Raw genomic sequence first — 22,705 nt, forward strand, 5'->3', positions numbered from 1 at the left:
ATACAGTGCAAAAAATAGAAAGGCATACATTTGCAAGATAAACGCTCATCCTTCACAGTTTGCTACAATGCTGTAATGAAATGTTTGCCTGTAAAAGTGGTAAAAATTGCTTTCATACCTCTCTGGACGGCTTGTGATGTTTGTGTTAGAATCTTTATATCAAGAGCATTGTTGATATTCTCATCAAGTGCTGTGCAATAACCATCCACCACACTGATAATGGTGTCTTTTAGAGCTCCCAGGTTGTAGAAAACTTGTAATGCTGTCCCAACCTGTGTTGGATTCTAAGGAAGAAAAATAGAAAAGGTTAGAATAGAAAATCGTTTAAGTGTTTCTATTTTAAGTAGATGCCAACTGTACTAAATTTTCAGTGCACTTGCAAGTATTAAAGATTTACTTCTGTAACCATTTACTCCTAAACATGACTATTTTTAGTATAGGAAACTGTTCAGCACTTATCCTGTATATTTAGCAGAGTAAAGAACATAAAATAAGGTGGAAAAAAATATTGCAATCTTTATAAAGAAGTGACGACACCGCGTTTATTCTTAACTATGCCAGACATATTATTCAGCAGGTCAAGAGATATAAGCCATTGTTCATATGAGACTGCATGTTGACTCTTGTTTTATGTTGACTTGTTGTTGATTTGTTGAAGGCCTGCTGATTACACAGGCCAACAAAAAACAACTTTTTTTATGTTTCTTTGATGAAAATAGGCAAATATTACTAATTTTGGGTCGAGAAACTCAAATATACCCACAGAATTGTTTAATTAGCTCTCGTTTTTTAGATACACGCCATGGAAGTATGTGCTGTAGGTAGCGAGAAGAATTCATTACAAGAGTATAAATTGCACAGTACAGTACACATATTTAGTATCGCCGCGTCCGTAACGACCCAACCTATAAAACTGTCCCACTAGTTAACCCCTTCAGTAAACACCGTAAGAAAAAAAAAAAAAAAACGAGGCAAAAAACAACGCTTTATTACCATACCGCCGAACAAAAAGTGGAATAACACGCGATCAAAAAGATGGATATAAATAACCATGGTACCGCTGAAAACGTCATCTTGTCCCGCAAAAAACAAGCCGCCATACAGCATCATCAGCAAAAAAATAAAAAAGTTATAGTCCTCAGAATAAAGCGATGCCAAAATAATTATTTTTTCTATAAAATAGTTTTTATCGTATAAAAGCGCCAAAACATTAAAAAATGATATAAATGAGGTATCGCTGTAATCGTACTGACCCGACGAATAAAACTGCTTTATCAATTTTACCAAACGCAGAACGGTATAAAGAAATTCATGAATAGCTGGTTTTTGGTTATTCTGCCTCACAAAAAACGGAATAAAAAGTGATAAAAAATGGTCACGTGTCCGAAAATGTTACCAATAAAAACGTCAACTCGTCCCGCAAAAAACAAGACCTCACATGACTCTGTGGACCAAAATGTGGAAAAATTATAGGTCTCAAAATGCCACGTATATAAGTGCCACGTATTTAAGTGCCACGTATAAGTGCCACGTATTTAAGTGCCACGTATAAGCAAAGTAATGATGGTAAGCAGTCTTCACAAGTGGAGTAATTGGTCTTCTTTGGTTGGCAAATGTCACATAACCACACACGTAACAAAAATTGTTAACAATATTTGCACATTTACGAGGCATTTTCAAAGTGTAAATTCTCTCCACAAAATTACTGCAACAAGAGAAAGAGACTTCAATTAGTACAAACTATGCAGACACAATTTATAAAATGGCTGACATTGGTTCAACAGGTCTGTAATCAGGTTTACCAATACACATTTGTTGAAAATTCAAAATTTCCCTATTTTCCTGCATAATAATCTTAAATGACCTGTATCTCAGCAACAAGAGCTAATAATGATTTTTAAGTAACATATTCGTTTTTAGGATGCTAAAATTATTACAAACCAGCTATTTTCATTTCAGAAACATTTTCACTGTTGGCCAGTGTTATCTATTGTATCAGCCCATACAATTTATTCTTCTAAATAACCTTGGAGGACAAAGACACAGGTAAATTGAAGAAAAGCTGATTATTCTACAAAACCTTAAAGGACATAATATGCAGGTTGATCATACACTCGACCAATGAGGGATTATCTCCCACTTTCCCCCAATCCTGTTGCCTGAATAAGAGCCATAAACTATAACAGGGGGACATTACCTTTTTTCCAGAGACTCTTGAGAACAGCAGCAAAGGCATCAACCAGAAGAATACAGATTTGATCCACTGCCCATCACTGAACCCATGTAAACATTTGGCGAACCCAAGCTGGTACAATCATGTCACCTGGTCACATGCCTCAATGGACTCTGTCAGCTTCCTAAGGTTGATGCTACCTCCTCTCTGTGGGTGACCGCCAAAAACGGGGTGCTACTGGTAGGGGTAGTTGTCCCTAGAAGCCCCGAAGTCACAGATGTTATAATTCCCAATAAAGCCAGGGGGTGAGACTCTGTCATTTGCACCAGTAAAGTAAATGAGAACAGCATCCAATCCAGGTGTTGAAATTCAAAGGAGCTTTATACCGCCATGTAGAGCATACAAGATTTCGGCCTGCAAAATGTCTTTATCAAGTACTTTTCCCTGTCTGGGCTGTGCCTGTTGTAGCAACATGTTGAAAGGAGATTCTTTTTACCACCCACATACAGGTAACAAATTTACTCAGAGACAGGTACACTTGTACACCTAGCTTTGCTGTTTATATGATCATTTGCCAGTGTGGTATGGTGTACATGGGTGAAACTATGATGAAGATTAAGGCCCACATATGTGTCTTTTTATATAGTGTATGTAAACTTCTGGTTTCAACTGTATGCGGCAAAGGAGAGAACAGTACCCATGCATGGGCAGTTTCATGAAGAGGAAGAACGCTTTTCCTTACTCATAAGACTGGCAAAGGGCCATTGGGATGTTACTGTTATTATGTACACTCACTGGCCACTTTATTAGGTACACCTGTCCAACTTCTTGTTAACACTTAATTTCTAATCAGCCAATCACATGGCGGCAACTCAGTGCATTTAGGCATGTAGACATGGTCAAGACAATCTCCTGCAGTTCAAACCGAGCATCAGTATGGGGAAGAAAGGTGATTTGAGTGCCTTTGAACGTGGCATGGTTGTTGGTGCCAGAAGGGCTGGTCTGAGTATTTCAGAAACTGCTGATCTACTGGGATTTTCACACACAACCATCTCTAGGGTTTACAGAGAATGGTCCGAAAAAGAAAAAAAATCCAGTGAGCGGCAGTTCTGTGGGCGGAAATGCCTTGTTGATGCCAGAGGTCAGAGGAGAATGGGCAGACTGGTTCGAGCTGATAGAAAGGCAACAGTGACTCAAATCGCCACCCGTTACAACCAAGGTAGGCCTAAGAGCATCTCTGAACGCACAGTGCGTCGAACTTTGAGGCAGATGGGCTACAGCAGCAGAAGACCACACCGGGTACCACTCCTTTCAGCTAAGAACAGGAAACTGAGGCTACAATTTGTACAAGTTCATCGAAATTGGACAGTAGAAGATTGGAAAAACGTTGCTTGGTCTGATGAGTCTCGATTTCTGCTGCGACATTCGGATGGTAGGGTCAGAATTTGGCGTAAACAACATGAAAGCATGGATCCATCCTGCCTTGTATGGAGCATCTTTGGGATGTGCAGCCGACAAATCTGCGGCAACTGTGTGATGCCATCATGTCAATATGGACCAAAATCTCTGAGGAATGCTTCCAGCACCTTGTTGAATCTATGCCATGAAGAATTGAGGCAGTTCTGAAGGCAAAAGGGGGTCCAACCCGTTACTAGCATGGTGTACCTAATAAAGTGGCCGGTGAGTGTATATTGGACTGACTCTGATCTGCAAGAGGACTAAAAGATTGGCCAGACAAGGGGGTTAGGGACATAAGACAAGTCTAGTCCTTTACCCCCAAATATTTTGTATATGAATAATGATTAAAGCATTGTATTTTATGCTAATTTCTGGGTTTAACGCCCACTGAAATTCAATGTGTGTGCATATAGACACTTTAGGATTAAGTGCAGAGATGCCTGTACATGGACATACTCAGGTAATGAGCTGGAGTATGTTCATGCATTTATGTACGGTAGTTAAGTCTAACTACACATGGGTAAATGATCTTCATGTGATTTATGGATCACTAGAATCCAAGGTATTTTAGCTTATCTCTCTATAGGCATTCAAACCAAAGGCTTATTTTGGAATGGAATTGCAATATGTGTTTTGTGAGAATGGGGGGAAAAAAAAGTGTGAGGTTCTCTAGGGACAGGTCCCCTCACTTTCTAAGGTATTTTCCACTTCAAAACCTAGCAATGTTGACGTTGGTAAGGGATGGATTGAACGTCGGTTAGAATTTGACGGTATTTCTTAACTCAGTCATCTTGGGTATTGTGACTTCACTCCCTACTCATGAAATTATGATCTGTCTATTAAAGATCTGTGTATCTATCCATGGTAGAAACTCATCAATGATCTTCAATCAAGACTACAGAAGTGCCAGAGCAAAGTCATGCCTCCAGTGAAAAAATGCCATGAGGCCCATCTACAGACTGTGACTCCCTGCAGTCTTATCATGCCAGATATACTCAAAATCTTGCAGAAGCAAGTTGGGTAGAATAACAGAAAGTCAAACTTGGGGATGGGTGTACACAAGGTGAGGCTGGCCGACCTATGAACTATGAGGGTGAAGCCATTCCAGAGTCTAACAAGTCAAAATTGAAGAAAGATGACTTTGGGATAGGCAGATACCGGAGACTGGCAACAACATGACCACAGAGAAAAGACACAACAAAAAGACTTTGATTACAAAAAGACTTTGATAAAGAGGCAGAAAAAAAAGATGGTTGTATTCTGTGGAGACGTTGAATTATAGTGAACGGAGGGGAAGAGATGATGGCGGCGATGGAATATGTCTACATACCTAAGCACAGAAATATACTTCGTTCCATCCTGAACTGTCACAAGTTATATATGGGGTTGTGTAGCCAAATAAATCCCAGCACACTATCCTCAAATTTCATTGTCGCGTTCTCGACAACAGGGGGAGTGTAGAAGGAAAGTGTCCCAAAATGTACATGCACATATTATATATACAGTACAGGCCAAAAGTTTGCACACACCTTCTCATTTAAAGATTTTTCTGTACTTTCAGGACTATGAAAATTGTAAATTCACACTGAAGGCATCAAATCTATAAATTAACACATGTGGAATTATATACTTAACAAAAAAGTGTGAAAAAACTGAAAATATGTCTTATATTCTAGGTTCTTCAAAGTAGCCACCTTTTGCTTTGATGACTGCTTTGCACACTCTTGGCATTCACTTGATGAGCTTCAAGAGGTAGTCACCGGAAATGGTCTTCCAACAATCTTGAAGGAGCTCCCAGAGATGCTTAGCACTTGTTGGCCCTTTTGCCTTCACTCTGCGGTCCAGCTCACCCCAAACCATCTCGATTGGGTTCAGGTCTGGTGACTGTGGAGGCCAAGTCATCTGGCGTAGCACCCCATCACTCTTCTTCTTAGTCAAATAGCCCTTACACAGCCTGGGGGTGTGTTTGGGGTCATTGTCCTGTTGAAAAATTATGGCCCAACTAATCGCAAACCGGATGGAATAGCATGCCGCTGCAAGATGCTGTGGTAGCCATGCTGGTTAAGTATGCCTACAATTTTGAATAAATCCCCAACAGTGTCTCCAGCAAAGCACCCCCACACCCCACACCATCACATCTCCTCCTCCATGCTTCACGGTGCGAACCAGGCATGTAGAGTCCATCCGTTCACCTTTTCTGTGTCGCACAAAGACACGGTGGTTGGAACCAAAGATCTCAAATTTGGACTCATCAGACCAAAGCACAGATTTCCACTGGTCTAATGTCCATTCCTTGTGTTCTTTAGCCCAAACAAGTCTCTTCTGCTTGTTGCCTGTCCTTAGCAGTGGTTTCCTAGCAGCTATTTTACCATGAAGGCCTGCTGCACAAAGTCTCCTCTTAACAGTTGTTGACACAAAAAAGCACAGTGAGGTCAAAAATACTCTGTTGTAAAAAAATCACAGTAATAAGCAAGTGCTAGTCAAAAGATGTAAAGAAAACAGGGTATTTAGTTGATACGTTTTTTTGCAAAAAAATGTATACTAAGCTGCTCCACCAAATCGCCAAGGTATACCCTTATAGAGCAGTCCTAACTAATGTATGCAATCCCTATCTGATGTATTTAAAACCTGATTATCTGTATAGTACCTGTATAAGCAGGGTTCAGAGAGAAAAAAATATACATGTGGACATGCAGGATGGAACAGCTTAAATGCAAATGACCCACAGAGGAGTGGTGGACTCCCCAGTCTTGTAGAAACAAGAGAACAATTAGAACCAGAAACACATGGGCTACTTGCACACTGAACAAGTCTGTAGGAACCTGTTCACACCACCAGAAAACTTGAAGACACAAAAAAGCAGTGAGGTCAAAAATACTCTGTTGTAAAAAAATCACAGTAATAAGCAAGTGCTAGTCAAAAGATGTAAAGAAAACAGGGTATTTAGTTGATACGTTTTTTTGCAAAAAAATGTATACTAAGCTGCTCCACCAAATCGCCAAGGTATACCCTTATAGAGCAGTCCTAACTAATGTATGCAATCCCTATCTGATGTATTTAAAACCTGATTATCTGTATAGTACCTGTATAAGCAGGGTTCAGAGAGAAAAAAATATACATGTGGACATGCAGGATGGAACAGCTTAAATGCAAATGACCCACAGAGGAGTGGTGGACTCCCCAGTCTTGTAGAAACAAGAGAACAATTAGAACCAGAAACACATGGGCTACTTGCACACTGAACAAGTCTGTAGGAACCTGTTCACACCACCAGAAAACTTGAAGACACAAAAAAGCACAGTGAGGTCAAAAATACTCTGTTGTAAAAAAATCACAGTAATAAGCAAGTGCTAGTCAAAAGATGTAAAGAAAACAGGGTATTTAGTTGATACGTTTTTTTGCAAAAAAATGTATACTAAGCTGCTCCACCAAATCGCCAAGGTATACCCTTATAGAGCAGTCCTAACTAATGTATGCAATCCCTATCTGATGTGTTTAAAACCTGATTATCTGTATAGTACCTGTATAAGCAGGGTTCAGAGAGAAAAAAATATACATGTGGACATGCAGGATGGAACAGCTTAAATGCAAATGACCCACAGAGGAGTGGTGGACTCCCCAGTCTTGTAGAAACAAGAGAACAATTAGAACCAGAAACACATGGGCTACTTGCACACTGAACAAGTCTGTAGGAACCTGTTCACACCACCAGAAAACTTGAAGACACAAAAAAGCACAGTGAGGTCAAAAATACTCTGTTGTAAAAAAATCACAGTAATAAGCAAGTGCTAGTCAAAAGATGTAAAGAAAACAGGGTATTTAGTTGTAGTAGTAACTGGTCTTAACAGTTGTTGTAGAGATGTGTCTGCAGTTAGAACTCTGTGTGGCATTGACCAGGTCTCTAATCTGAGCTGCGATTTCTGAGGCTGGTGACTTGAATAAACTTATCCTCAGAAGCAGAGGTGACTCTTGGTCGTCCTTTCCGGAGGTGGTCCTCATGTGAGCCAGTTTCTTTGTAGAGCTTGATGGTTTTTGCCACTGCACTTGGGGACACTTTCAAAGTTTTCTCAATTTTTCAGACTGACCTTCATCTCTTAAAGTAATGATGGCCACTCGTTTTTCTTTACTTAGAATTTGTATTATGGCAAGAAAAAAGCAGCTAACAGTCTATTCAGTAGGACTATCAGCGGTGTATCCACCAGACTTCTGAACAACACAACTGATGGTGCCGACACTATTTATAAGGCAAGAAATCCCACCTATTAAAACTGACAGGGCACACCTATAATTCCACATGTGCTAATTCATAGTTTTGATGCCTTCAGTGTGAATGTACAAATCTCATAGTCAGGAAAATACAGAAATATCTTTAAATGAGAAGGTGTGTCCAAACTTTTGGTCTGTACTGTATGTATGTAAATATATATATATATATATATATATATATATATATATATATATATATATATATATATATATATATATATATATATATATATATATACACTCACCGGCCACTTTATTAGGTACACCTGTCCAACTTCTTGTTAACACTTAATTTCTAATCAGCCAATCACATGGCGGCAACTCAGTGCATTTAGGCATGTAGACATGGTCAAGACAATCTCCTGCAGTTCAAACCGAGCATCAGTATGGGGAAGAAAGGTGATTTGAGTGCCTTTGAACGTGGCATGGTTGTTGGTGCCAGAAGGGCTGGTCTGAGTATTTCAGAAACTGATGATCTACTGGGATTTTCACGCACAACCATCTCTAGGGTTTACAGAGAATGGTCCGAAAAAGAAAAAAAATCCAGTGAGCGGCAGTTCTGTGGGCGGAAATGCCTTGTTGATGCCAGAGGTCAGAGGAGAATGGGCAGACTGGTTCGAGCTGATAAAAAGGCAACAGTGACTCAAATCGCCACCCGTTACAACCAAGGTAGGCCTAAGAGCATCTCTGAATGCACAGTGCGTCGAACTTTGAGGCAGATGGGCTACAGCAGCAGAAGACCACACCGGGTACCACTCCTTTCAGCTAAGAACAGGAAACTGAGGCTACAATTTGTACAAGCTCATCGAAATTGGACAGTAGAAGATTGGAAAAACGTTGCTTGGTCTGATGAGTCTCGATTTCTGCTGCGACATTCGGATGGTAGGGTCAGAATTTGGCGTAAACAACATGAAAGCATGGATCCATCCTGCCTTGTATGGAGCATCTTTGGGATGTGCAGCCGACAAATCTGCGGCAACTGTGTGATGCCATCATGTCAATATGGACCAAAATCTCTGAGGAATGCTTCCAGCACCTTGTTGAATCTATGCCACGAAGAATTGAGGCAGTTCTGAAGGCAAAAGGGGGTCCAACCTGTTACTAGCATGGTGTACCTAATAAAGTGGCCGGTGAGTGTATGTATATATATATATATATATATATATATATATATATATATATATATATATATATATATATATATATATATATATATATATATATATATATATATATATATAGCATGTTAGCCCATGTATGCAAATCTATGGCTATCTATCTATATGTAATCCCTCACATGTATAGTTCCACAGTGTACTTACTGCTCGGGGGAGGATTCAATAGCATGTCCAGTCACTGTCCTAAAGGAACAGGTTTTGCCAGGATACGTAGAAATGAGAAAACAACCACAGCTAGTGGGTGGGAAATGCAATCAATCCCCCCACATCTAGGACTGGACACACCTCTCTTGTGCTTGATGTAAAAGCTCACAACTAGCCACATGCGCTCTCTGATTCCACTGGGACCATGACAAACACATAGACTAAGTATACTTCCATGTAACCCCTTACTTACTAGGACTTAGGGATAGCAAGTGAGGCGGGTGGGCTGATATCGAATGTATGATTTGGGTAACTCGGTAGTATATTATTAGTTAATAGTGGGTTTTGAATGTGTGATATTGTCCTGTTATTATTGCACTAGATGGTGGCCGGATTCTAACGTATCGGGTATTCTAGAATATGTAGGTAGTATATAGCACAGGCCACGTACTATATTGCAAAGTCACGTAGTATATAACACAACCGACGTAGTATATAACATAGCTACGTAGTATATAACAGCGCACGTAGTATATAGCAAAGCCATGTAGTATATAACACAGCCACGTAATGTACTGCACAGCCATGTAGTATATTGCACAGCCACATAGTATATTGCAGTCACGTAGTATATTGCAGTCACGTAGTATATTGCACAGCCATGTAGTATATTGCACAGTCACGTTGTATATTGCAGTCACGTAGCATATTGCAGTCACGTAGCATATTGAACAGCTACGTAGTATATTGCACAGCCACGTAGTATATAACACAGAGCACGTAGTATATTGCACAGCCACGTAGTATATTGCAGTCACGTAGCATATTGCAGTCATGTAGCATATAGCACAGCCACGTACAGTCATGGCCAAAAGTTTTGAGAATGACACCAAAATTATATTTTCACAAGATCTGCTGCCCTCTGGTTTTTATTAGTGTTTGTCTGATGTTTATATAACATACAGAAATATAATTGCAATCATATTATGAGTACCAATAGGTTATTTTGACAGAATGAGTTAATGCAGCAAGTCAATATTTGCAGTGTTGACCCTTCTTCTTCAAGACCTCTGCAATTCTCCCTGGCATGCTCTCAATCAACTTCTGGACCAAATCCTGACTGATAGCAGTCTATTCTTGCATAATCAATGCTTGCATTTTGCCAGAATTTGTTGGTTTTTGTTTGTCCACCCGTCTCTTGATGATTGACCACAAGTTCTCAATGGGATTAAGATCTGGGGAGTTTCCAGGCCATGGACCCAAAATCTCTATGTTTTGTTCCATGAGCCATTTAGTTATCTCCTTTGCTTTATGGCAAGGTGCTCCATCATGCTGGAAAAGGCATTGTTGGGCGCCAAACTGCTCTTGGACGGTTGGGAGAAGTTGCTCTTGGAGGACATTCTGGTACCATTCTTTATTCATGGCTGTGTTTTTAGGCGAGACTGTGAGTGAGCCGATTCCCTTGGCTGAGAAGCAACCCCACACATGAATGGTTTCAGGATGCTTTACAGTTGGCATGAGACAAGACTGGTGGTAGCGCTCACCTCTTCTTCTCCGAATAAGTTGTTTTCCAGATGTCCCAAACAATCGAAAAGGGGATTCATCAGAGAAAATGACTTTGCCCCAGTCCTCAGCAGTCCACTCCCTGTACCTTTTGCAGAATATCAGTCGGTCCCTGTTGTTTTTTCTGGAGAGAAGTGGCTTCTTTGCTGCCCTCCTTGAAATCAGGCCTTGCTCAAAGTGTCTCCGCCTCACAGTGCGTGCAGAAGCACTCACACCAGCCTGCTGCCATTCCTGAGCAAGCTCGGCACTGCTGGTAGTCCGATCCCGCAGCTGGAAAAGTTTTAAGATACAGTCCTGGCGCTTGCTGGTCTTTCTTGGGCGCCCTGGAGCCTTTTTGACAACAATGGAAGCTCTCTCCTTGAAGTTCTTGATGATGCAATAGATTGTTGACTGAGGTGCAATCTTTGTAGCTGCGATACTCTTCCCTGTTAGGCCATTTTTGTGCAGTGCAATGATGGCTGTACGTGTTTCTTTAGAGATAACCATGGTTAACTGAAGAGAAACAATGATACCAAGCACCAGCCTCCTTTTAAAGTGTCCAGTGATGCCATTCTTACTTAATCATGACTGATTGATCGCCAGCCCTGTCCTCATCAACACCCACACCTGTGTTAATGGATCAATCACTAAAACGATGTTAGCTGCTCCTTTTAAGGCAGGACTGCAATGATGTTGAAATGTGTTTTGGGGGTTAAAGTTCATTTTCTGGGCAAATATTGACTTTGCAAGTACAGTAATTATTGTTAAGCTGATCACTCTGACATTCAGGAGTATATGCAAATTGCCATTAGAAAAAATGAAGCAGTAGACTTTAGAAAAATTAATATTTGTCTATATCTCAAAATTTTTGTCCATGACTGTAGTATATAACAGAGCACGTAGTATATTGCACAGCCACGTAGTATATTGCACAGTCACTTTGTATATTGCACAGCCATGTAGTATATTGCACAGCCACGTTGTATATTACACAGTCACGCAGTATATTGCACAGCTACGTAGTATATTGCACAGCCATGTAGTATATAACACAGAGACGTAGTATATAACACAGAGATGTAGTATATAACACTGCACGTGGAGTATATAACACAGGTTACGTAGTATAAAGCACAGCGATTTAGTATATTGCCCAGCTACATAGTGTATAGCACAAAGATGTAGTATATAACAGAGCCCACGCAGTATGTAACACAGCCCACATAGTATATAGCAATGTGGGCACTATATGCGTGGTAAAAAAAGAATTAAAATAAAAAATAAATATATACTCACCTTCCGAAGGCCCCTTGAAGTCCTGGAGCCTGTGTGCGGTGCACAAGGCAGCTTCCGGTCCCAGGGTTGCTATGCGCTTAGGACCTGTGATGACGTCGTGGTCACATGACCGTGACGTCATGGCAGGTTCTTCTCGCATAGCATCCTTGACACCGCAACCTGCCGCTTGCACTGCCGAGGACAGCGGGCCACGTCGGAAGGTGAGAATAACCATTTTTTTTTAACTATTATTTTTAACATTAGATCTTTTTACTATTGATGCTGCATAGGCAGCATCAATAGTAAAAAGTTGGTCACACAGGGTTAATAGCAGCGTTAACGGAGTGTGTTACCCACGGCATAACACAGTCCGTTAACGCTGCCATTAACCCTGTGTGAGCGCTGACTGGGGGGGGGAGTATTGAGCGGGCACTGACTGCGGGGAGTAAGGAGCACCCATTTTACCACCGGACTGTGCCCGTTGCTGATTGGTATTGGTCGTGGCTGTTTTGCCGCAGCCAATCAGCGACTTGGGATTTCCGTGACAGACAGACAGAAAGACAGACAGAAAGATGGAAGTGACCCTTAGACAATTATATAGTAGACTAGATGGTGCCCCGACTCTAACGTATCGGGTATTCTAGAATATGTCGGTAGTATATAGCACAGGCTACGTATTATATTGCACAGTGACATAGTATATAAATCAACCGACGTAGTATATAACATAGCTACGCAGTATATAACAGAGCTACGTAGTATGTAACACAGCCACGTAGTATAGAACATAGCCACGTAGTGTATTGCACAGCTACGTAGTGTATTGCACAGGCACGTAGTATATTGGTCAGCCACGTAGTATATAGCAGAGCCATGTAGTATATAACATAGCTACGTAGTACAGTGGGGCAAAAAAGTATTTAGTCAGTCAGCAATAGTGCAAGTTCCACCACTTAAAAAGATGAGAGGCGCCTGTAATTTACATCATAGGTAGACCTCAACTATGGGAGACAAACTGAGAAAAAAAAAATACAGAAAATCACATTGTTTTTTTATCATTTTATTTGCATATTCTGGTGGAAAATAAGTATTTGGTCAGAAACAAACAATCAAGATTTCTGGCTCTCACAGACCTGTAACTTCTTCTTTAAGAGTCTCCTCTTTCCTCCACTCATTACCTGTAGTAATGGCACCTGTTTAAACTTGTTATCAGTATAAAAAGACACCTGTGCACACCCTCAAACAGTCTGACTCCAAACTCCACTATGGTGAAGACCAAAGAGCTGTCAAAGGACACCAGAAACAAAATTGTAGCCCTGCACCAGGCTGGGAAGACTGAATCTGCAATAGCCAACCAGCTTGGAGTGAAGAAATCAACAGTGGGAGCAATAATTAGAAAATGGAAGACATTCAAGACCACTGATAATCTCCCTCGATCTGGGGCTCCAAGCAAAATCCCACCCCATGGGGTCAGAATGATCACAAGAACAATGAGCAAAAATCCCAGAAGCACGCGGGGGGACCTAGTGAATGAACTGCAGAGAGCTGGGACCAATGTAACAAGGCCTACCATAAGTAACACACTACGCCACCATGGACTCAGATCCTGCAGTGCCAGACGTGTCCCACTGCTTAAGCCAGTACATGTCCGGGCCCGTCTGAAGTTTGCTAGAGAGCATTTGGATGATCCAGAGGAGTTTTGGGAGAATGTCCTATGGTCTGATGAAACCAAACTGGAACTGTTTGGTAGAAACACAACTTGTCGTGTTTGGAGGAAAAAGAATACTGAGTTGCATCCATCAAACACCATACCTACTGTAAAGCATGGTGGTGGAAACATCATGCTTTGGGGCTGTTTCTCTGCAAAGGGGCCAGGACGACTGATCCGGGTACATGAAAGAATGAATGGGGCCATGTATCGTGAGATTTTGAGTGCAAACCTCCTTCCATCAGCAAGGGCATTGAAGATGAAACGTGGCTGGGTCTTTCAACATGACAATGATCCAAAGCACACCACCAGGGCAACGAAGGAGTGGCTTCGTAAGAAGCATTTCAAGGTCCTGGAGTGGCCTAGCCAGTCTCCAGATCTCAACCCTATAGAAAACCTTTGGAGGGAGTTGAAAGTCCGTGTTGCCAAGCGAAAAGCCAAAAACATCACTGCTCTAGAGGAGATCTGCATGGAGGAATGGGCCAACATACCAACAACAGTGTGTGGCAACCTTGTGAAGACTTACAGAAAACGTTTGACCTCTGTCATTGCCAACAAAGGATGTATTACAAAGTATTGAGATGAAATTTTGTTTCTGACCAAATACTTATTTTCCACCAGAATATGCAAATAAAATGATAAAAAAACAGACAATGTGATTTTCTGTATTTTTTTTTCTCAGTTTGTCTCCCATAGATGAGGTCTACCTATGATGTAAATTACAGACGCCTCTCATCTTTTTAAGTGGTGGAACTTGCACTATTGCTGACTGACTAAATACTTTTTTGCCCCACTGTATATTGTAGAGCCACGTAGTATATTGCACAGGCACGTAGTATATTGCACAGCCACGTAATATATAACACAGTCACGTAGTGTACTGCACAGCTACGTAGTGTTTTGCACAGCTATGTAGTATATTGGTCAGCGACATAGTATATAGCAGAGTCACATAGTATATAACATAGCCACGTATTATATTGCACAGCCATGAGGTATATAACAGAGCCACGTAGAATATTGCAGAGTCGACATAGTATATAACAGAACCGAAACAGCCACATAGTATATTGCACAGCTACGTAATATATAACACAGAGCACGTAGTATATTGCACAGCCACGTGGTATATTGGACAGTCACGTTGTATATTGCACAGTCACGTTGTATATTGCCCAGCTACATAGTATATAGCACAGAGATGTAGTATAGAACAGAGCCCACTCAGTATGTAACACAGCCCACGTAGTATATAGCAAAGTGGGCACTATATACGTGGTTAAAAAACTTAAAATAAAAAATAAACATATACTCACCTTCCGAAGGCCCCTTGTAGTCCTGGCGCCTGTGTGTGGTGAACGCGGCAGCTTCTGGTCCCAGGGTTGGTATGAGCGCAGGACCTGAGATGACGTCATGGTCACATGGCCGTGACGTCATGGCAGGTCCTTCTTGCATAGCATCCTTGGCACCGGAACCTGCCACTTGCACTGCCCAGGACAGCGCGCGACGTCGGAAGGTGAGAATAACCTTTTTTTTTATTATTATTATTTTTAACATTAGATCTTTTTACTAGTAAAAAGTTGGTCACACAGGGTTAATAGCAGCATTAGCGGAGTGCGTTACACCGCGGCATAACGCGGTCCGTTAACGCTGCCATTAACCCTGTGTGAGGGCAGACTGGAGGGGATTATGGAGTGAACACTGACTGCGGGGATGAAGGAGCGGCCATTTTGCCGCCTGACTGTGCCCGTCGCTGATTGGTCGTGGCTGTTTTGCCGCGACCAATTCTAAATACATTTCACATTTTACTCCAGACCCTTTGTGCTTACCATGTCATGTTCAAAACTTTATCCATCTGCTATCCCTGTAATCTGTTAAGCACTAAACTAAGATGATCATTTTTCTGCGTCACCCATTTTCATATGCATTCATCTAGCTACAACATTTATATAATAACTAATCCACATGAAGATGCATCTCATCCCACAATGGGGTCTAGTACAGGTGGACATTAAGGGAAAAATCCTGAAAAGATTCTCCTATGCAAACCACTTACCAGGATGTGAATATACAGTACAGACCAAAAGGACAGGCAACAAGTAGAAGAGACTTGTTTGGGCTAAAGAGCACAAGGAATGGACATTAGACCAGTAGAAATCTGTGCTTTGCTCTGATGAGTCCAAATTTGAGATCTTTGGTTCCAACCACCGTGTCTTTGTGCAACACAGAAAAGGTGAACGGATGGACTCTACGTGCCTTGTTACCACCGTGAAGCATGGAGGAGGAGGTGTGATGGTGTGGGGGGGGTGCTTTGCGATCTCCTGCTGTAGTGTCAGTATTGTGCTTTGCTTCCTCCCCTGCCTAGGAGCTGTGGTATGTTCAGTACACGGTCAGACACAGAATTTTTAAAATTAACTTTTGTTAATGGCTCCTCCTAAAAAGTACGTATGACAACAAAAGGAAAGCAGCAAAGGCACAACGTCGAAGACAACAAAGGGCAAATGAGACTCTTGAAGAGCAACAGCATCGCTGGGACAAAAACAATGCATATAAGCGTAGGCGTCAAGCGCAAAAGTCATTAGATTATCACAGGATGCCATTAGGCAACAACAGCGCCGCATGCCTGCCCCCATCGTGACATTACCGCCCTCCCGATGTGATAGCATCGTGCCTCCATCTAATGCTTAAATAAATGCATTAATCAAGTAATAATTTGCTGGCTGCTTTCTCTGCATTTTCATAATGTGGTCCCAAAATGTGTTGGATGCATTTAGCAGGTACCCTAGTTGTCCTATTTACCTGTAGGGGTTCCAGAGGTGGCACCCTTGCCTATTTAAATTGTATGTATATCTTAGCCAACTAAAACAATAAATGCTATTCAATTAACAACCTCTTTCTAAGAAATCTTAAAAGGTTTATAGAAAGTTTTATGTTATCTGTTATCAATAGGGTAGGGTGGATAAGTTATTGATCACCATGGACCTTAATCTATCCTGGGAATGGGGTTTTCAGCAGCAGCATATGATTGGAGTCGAGGCTGAGCATGCAGAACCCCACTCATTCATTGTCTATGGAGCTGCCACATATGGAGTACAGCCTCCAGTCTATTTCCAGCATTTATATAGAGAATGAATGCAGCAGGGTTGTCCATGCTCCACCTCTGCTTAATTCAGATGTAGCTCCTCAGAAACCTCTTCTCAGGATCACTGGGGCTCTCATTGGTCAGACTCCCAGATATCAATAAGCTATCAACTATCGCGTCAATAGGAGAGAACATATTACCTTGGTACAAACCTGATGGCCAACACAAAACTGAAGACAGAATGATTAGTATTGCAGAAGTTCCCATCTGTCCATGATTTTACTTTTAAAAATCTATAATTTAACAAATAATCTTTCCCATTATATAAACAATGGAACAAATTATGCACGTTGCAAAATGCAAGCAGTCTCCATTGGAATGAATAGAAAAAAAGATGCTTGCAAAAGGTAGTACCGTAATTCATTGTTCAAAGGTGGATATCTATCTATGTGTCAGATTTCTACCAAATCAAACAACTACACAAAAGGAAAGCCAATATAAATACAGAACAGGTCAATCGTGTTCTTCAGGAAGGATCATGCTTTCTAGGAAAATGTTGCAGCCTTTTCCCCTCTTGGAACACATTCCTAAAATTCCATCGGCATAACACATGTGTTGCTGTAAGAAAATGACAAACACCAGCTGTTCCCATCCTTCTGTTGGAGACAATGTTGGGCCATTACCAGCTCTATTTTGCTTCTACTGTAGGTTGGTCTCAGGATGTTGATATAATTTATCTCCTTTGTTGAATACCATACATGTTTGCTTCCTCTACTTCCTAGCTAGGATTGAAAAGATTAGTAAAGGTGCCATAAAGCTACTCTAGAACCAGACATTTATAAAAGGTCACGCAGCTCTCTAAAAATATCTGACCAGTCAATTAAATATCATCAGGAAGAGCTAATTTTCAATGACAACCTGACTATTATGATTGTGAACAGACATTCTTCCAAGTGAATCCATCAGCTTATTCTACTCCCCCAAAACCTAGCACCTATATATGCACACACAATCAGTTTCGGAGGAGTAGAATGAGCTGATAGATTCCCTTTGTAGAATGTCTGTTCAAAATCATAATAGTCAAATTGTCATTGAAAAAGACATACTATAGATTATAAGAACACAAGTAAACCCAATGCCCTTAAATCAGAGAGTTATGCCACACAAAATAGTTAATAAATAACATTTCCCACATGTCTACTTTGCATCGGTATAATTTTGGAAACAAATGGTAACTTTTTTTTGTTAGGAAGTTAGAAGGGTTAAAAGTTGACAAGCGATTTCTAATTTTTCCAACAAAGTTTTCAAAACCATTTTTTTAGGGACCACATCACATTTGAAGTGACTTTGCGGAGCCTATATGACAGGAAATACCCAAAAGTGACACCATTCTAAAAACGGCACCCCTCAAGGTGCTCAAAAATACATTCAAGAAAGTAACTAAACCTAAATTAAAAATATTTGTAAAAACTTTATTGAAATATAAATACTAAAAACAATGACATGTCAATGATTCCAGCAGTACAGACAAAGGCAAAAAATGTCAGCCAAAGGCTAAAATTAACTTTGAATATGGTTGTCTCTGCCTCTATACACATCTCCACTCTGCCAGCTGGCTGCCTTCTGGCACGGCGATCAACTGGACCCTGGGTAAAGAGACTTTGGGTTTGTCGCTGTTACCCTGCCATGTGGTCACTGTGTCACTGAGAGCGTGTGCCTATTGCTAGGCTCATTCCCACATGCACTGCTACTATTGAACCCTCGTCAGTTATCTAATTGGGCATGCGTCAGCGTCCATGTTCTATTCCTATTTTGAGTGTTTGCCTTCACCTGTTGCCAATATTTTGCACATTTTACGTTGGTCATTCTTTCTTTAAATATCCAGCTCATCTACTCAGCAACCACCCATGACAAAGCAACAGACAAATGCTGGTCGGTTGTTTGGTGGGTGAGCCTCCCCTTTCTCTCTCGTTTTAAATTAGATTATTATTTTTGATACTTGATGTGCGCTGACTATTTACTGATGTACTTTTGTATAGACACTTTAGCATGTATTTATATACTATTGATTAATTATTTGAATAGCTCTACTTTATATCAAACATAGTACCTTGTGATCTATATTAACTATTTTGAGGTCCCACTGTGTCTCCCCTCCCAATTTTAGCCTTTGTTTGTACTGCAGGAATCAATGACGTCATTGTTTTTAGCATTTACAGTACATTTCAATGAATTAAAGTGGTTTATTCAGTTTCTCAGTAATTCATTTTTTTTTTCAGTCATATTTGTTGTATTGGTGCTCTATGGAAACGTTTACATTTATTACTCCCTAGGATTACAATTTTTTGTTTTCTAAACAAACAAACAAAAAAAAAAAACAATGGCAAAATTATTTTTTTCCTCACAAATTTACCACATTTGGATTTTTTTCTCATTTTAAAGTACCTTGAAGGTTAACCCCTTCATTCCCCAAGCCAGGTCATATTTTACAATTCTGACCCTTCATGACCAGGTCAAATTTTACAAATTCTGACCACTGTCACTTAATATGGTAATTACTCTGGGACACTTCAACAGATCCCAGTGTGTCGTAGACGGTTTTCTCATGACATATTGTACTTGTACTTTGTTCGATATGACCTGCATTTACTTGTGAAAACATTGGAAATTTGGTGAAAATATCACAATTTTCAAACTTTTAATTCTTATGCTCTTAAACCAAAGTTATATCAAACAAAATAGTTAATAGATGACATATACCACATGTCTACTTTAAATCTGCACAATTTTTAAAATATTTTTTTTTGTTTGGAAATTACAAGAGTTAAAAGTTGATCAGCAATTTCTAATTTTTCCAACAAAACCATTTTTTTCAGGGACAACATCACAGTAGAAGTGACTTTGGGGGGGTTTATGACAGAAAATACCCAAAAGTTACACCATTCTAAAACTACTGTTTGGGCACATGGCAGGGTTTGGAAGGAAAGAAAGACAGTTTAACTTTTTGAAAGAAAAATTGGCTGAAATCCAGAGCAGACGCCATGTTGCGTTTGGAGAGCCCTTAATGTCCCTTAACAATGGAAACCTCTCCACAAGTGACCACATTTTGGAAACTGGACGCCTCAAGGAATTTATCTAGGTGTGTGCTGAGCACCTTGAACTCACAGGTGCTTCACAGAATTTTACAATGTTGAATTGCGAAAATGAAAAAAAAAAATATTAACAACAATTTTTTTCATTTTCACAAGAATAGCAGGAGAAAATGGACTAAAAAAAATTGTTGTGCAATTTCTCCTGAATACGCCAATACCCCTTATGTGGTCAAAACTACTTTTGAGGCACAGTGTAAAGCTCAGAAGGGAAGAGGTGCCATATTAGAGTTTGGATTCTGCTGGAATGGTTTGAGGGTGCCATGTCACATTGGCAGAGTTTCACGTACCTACTTCCCAGCACGCGACTTGGGGTTGCACCTGCAAGGGTTAATCTATCTCCCCTCTCTCAGTCCAGCATTCAACCTCTGTCCTATGCTGTAATGGGAGCATAAATCACACACCCGCTCATAAACACTGCCACCACTCACCGAACACACGGGCAATTAGTCCGGGAAATATTACTACTACTGTCTGCCAATCATAAGGCTCACACACTTTAAGGCTATGGATTCTTTAGAAAAGTGTTCCCCCAACTCCAATCCTCAAGAGCCACCGACAGATCATGTTTTCAGGATTTCCCCAGTATTGCACAGGTGATGGAATTATGTCCTGTACAGGTGATGCAATTATCCCCGTGAAATACTAGGGAAATTCTGAAAACATGACCTGTTGGTGGCTCTTGAGGACCGGAGTTGGGGAATAGTGCTTTAGAACATGCAAGGTTCAACTTGTTAAAAGTTTTATGCTTTAATATAAAAGGTAAAGTGCTTACAATAAAAAGGGTATAAAAATCTACTATATAATCGTCTAAAAGTCACTCCCGTCTGTCTGTCCTTCTGTCTGTCTTTCTGTCACGGATATTCATTGGTCGCGGCCTCTGTCTGTCATGGAATACAAGTCGCTGATTGGTCTCGCCAGCTGCCTGTCATGGCTGCCGCGACCAATCAGCGACGGCCACAGTCCCTCCCTACTCCCCTGCAGTCAGTGACCGGCGCCCGCTCCATACTCCCCGCAGTCACCGCTCACACAGGGTTAATGCCGGCGGTAACGGACCGCGTTATGCCGCGGGTAACTCACTCCGCTACCGCCGCTATTAACCCTGTGTGACCAAGTTTTTACTATTGACGCTGCCTATGCAGCGTCAATAGTAAAAACATCTAATGTTTAAAAATAATTTAAAAAATTTAAAATCATTATATACTCACCGGTAGGTTTCGGTGGCAAGGATTGTTTGCTCGAAGGACCTGCCATGACGTCACGGTCATGTGACCGCAACGTCATCACAGGCCCTGCGCGCCAAGGACCTGCCATGACGACACGGTCATGTGACCGCAACGTCATCACAGGCCCTGCGCGCCAAGGACCTGGCATGACGACACGGTCATGTGACCGTTACGTCATGGCAGGTCCTTCTCGCGCAGGCGCGAAGAAGCTGCGGTACCATGGGACAGGCAGGGACAGCGTCAGGAGCAGGTAAGTATTTCATATTCACCTGTCCGCGTTCCATCCGCCGGGCGCCGCTCCGTCTTCCCGTCCTCTTGCAGTGACTGTGCAGGTCAGAGGGCGCATTGACGTATTAGTGTGCGCGCTGCCCTCTGCCTGAACAGTCAGTGCGGAGAGACGGGACGCTGAGGCACAGCGGGCAGCGACGAGAGGCGAGTATGTGATTTTTTTTTTTTTTATTGCAGCAGCAGCATTACATGTGGCACAATGCTGTATGGAGCGTCTATGGGGCCATAAAGAACTGCATGGAGCATTATATGGGGCATCTATGGGGCCATAAAGAACTGCATGGAGCATTAAATGGGGCATCTATGGGGCCATAACTGCATGGAGCATTATATGGGGCATCTATGGGGCCATAACTGCATGGAGCATTATATGGGGCATCTATGGGGCCATAAAGAACTGCATGGAGCATTAAATGGGGCATCTATGGGGCCATAACTGCATGGAGCATTATATGGGGCATCTATGGGGCCATAACTGCATGGAGCATTATATGGGGCATCTATGGGGCCATAACTGCATGGAGCATTATATGGGGCATCTATGGGGCCATAAAGAACTGCATGGAGCATTAAATGGGGCATCTATGGGGCCATAACTGCATGGAGCATTAAATGGGGCATCTATGGGGCCATAACTGCATGGAGCATTATATGGGGCATCTATGGGGCCATAACTGCATGGAGTATTATACTACGTGACTGGGCAAAATACTACGTGACTGGGCAATATACTATGTGGACATGCATATTCTAGAATACTCGATGCGTTAGAATCGGGCCACCATCTAGTATGGTAATAAAAAGGTGACATACAAATATGCAAAACGGTTACAAAAATAAACAGGAGAAAACTTACAGAAATATCTAGCTTTGTAGTCTGCTTTCTGCTCCCTGAGGGGGGGAACGAATATGGACTGGAACACATCAGCTTGGCTGCCCCTCAATCTGTGAACCACGATTCGATGTCTACAGGCCTAATTTGTAGAGTCACCCTGGAGGTCATATTTCTAGACCAGCCTCTCAGGTTGATATTATAATTGCTTGTCTCTGATTGGACCATGGCCACTCCACCAATGAATATATTATTTTCTCTGAAATTCTTGGCGTGAATTCTCACAGATAGATAGCAAATAGAATTTGTCAGGCTGTACTAGGTCCCATTTGGCATCTGCCTTTGAGGCCACATAGAGGTATTAAATGTTTCCAATTCTGTCTT

At 41.3% G+C, this 22,705-nt stretch overlaps 1 protein-coding gene across 2 annotated transcripts in view; it reads right to left on the reverse strand.

Annotated features, from left to right (window-relative positions):
• COG5 (component of oligomeric golgi complex 5) overlaps nt 1-22,705 on the reverse strand; it is a 413,551-nt gene that overhangs the window by 181,515 nt on the left and 209,331 nt on the right. For both annotated transcript variants that reach the window (XM_077264784.1, XM_077264785.1), the window contains exon 8: nt 119-284. In XM_077264784.1, coding sequence (XP_077120899.1) covers nt 119-284 — 166 coding nt within the window. The remainder of the gene's footprint in view (nt 1-118; nt 285-22,705) is intronic.

The sequence above is a fragment of the Ranitomeya variabilis genome, chromosome 5, assembly GCF_051348905.1.
Source record: "Ranitomeya variabilis isolate aRanVar5 chromosome 5, aRanVar5.hap1, whole genome shotgun sequence".
In the NCBI taxonomy this organism is placed as follows: Eukaryota; Metazoa; Chordata; class Amphibia; order Anura; family Dendrobatidae; genus Ranitomeya; species Ranitomeya variabilis.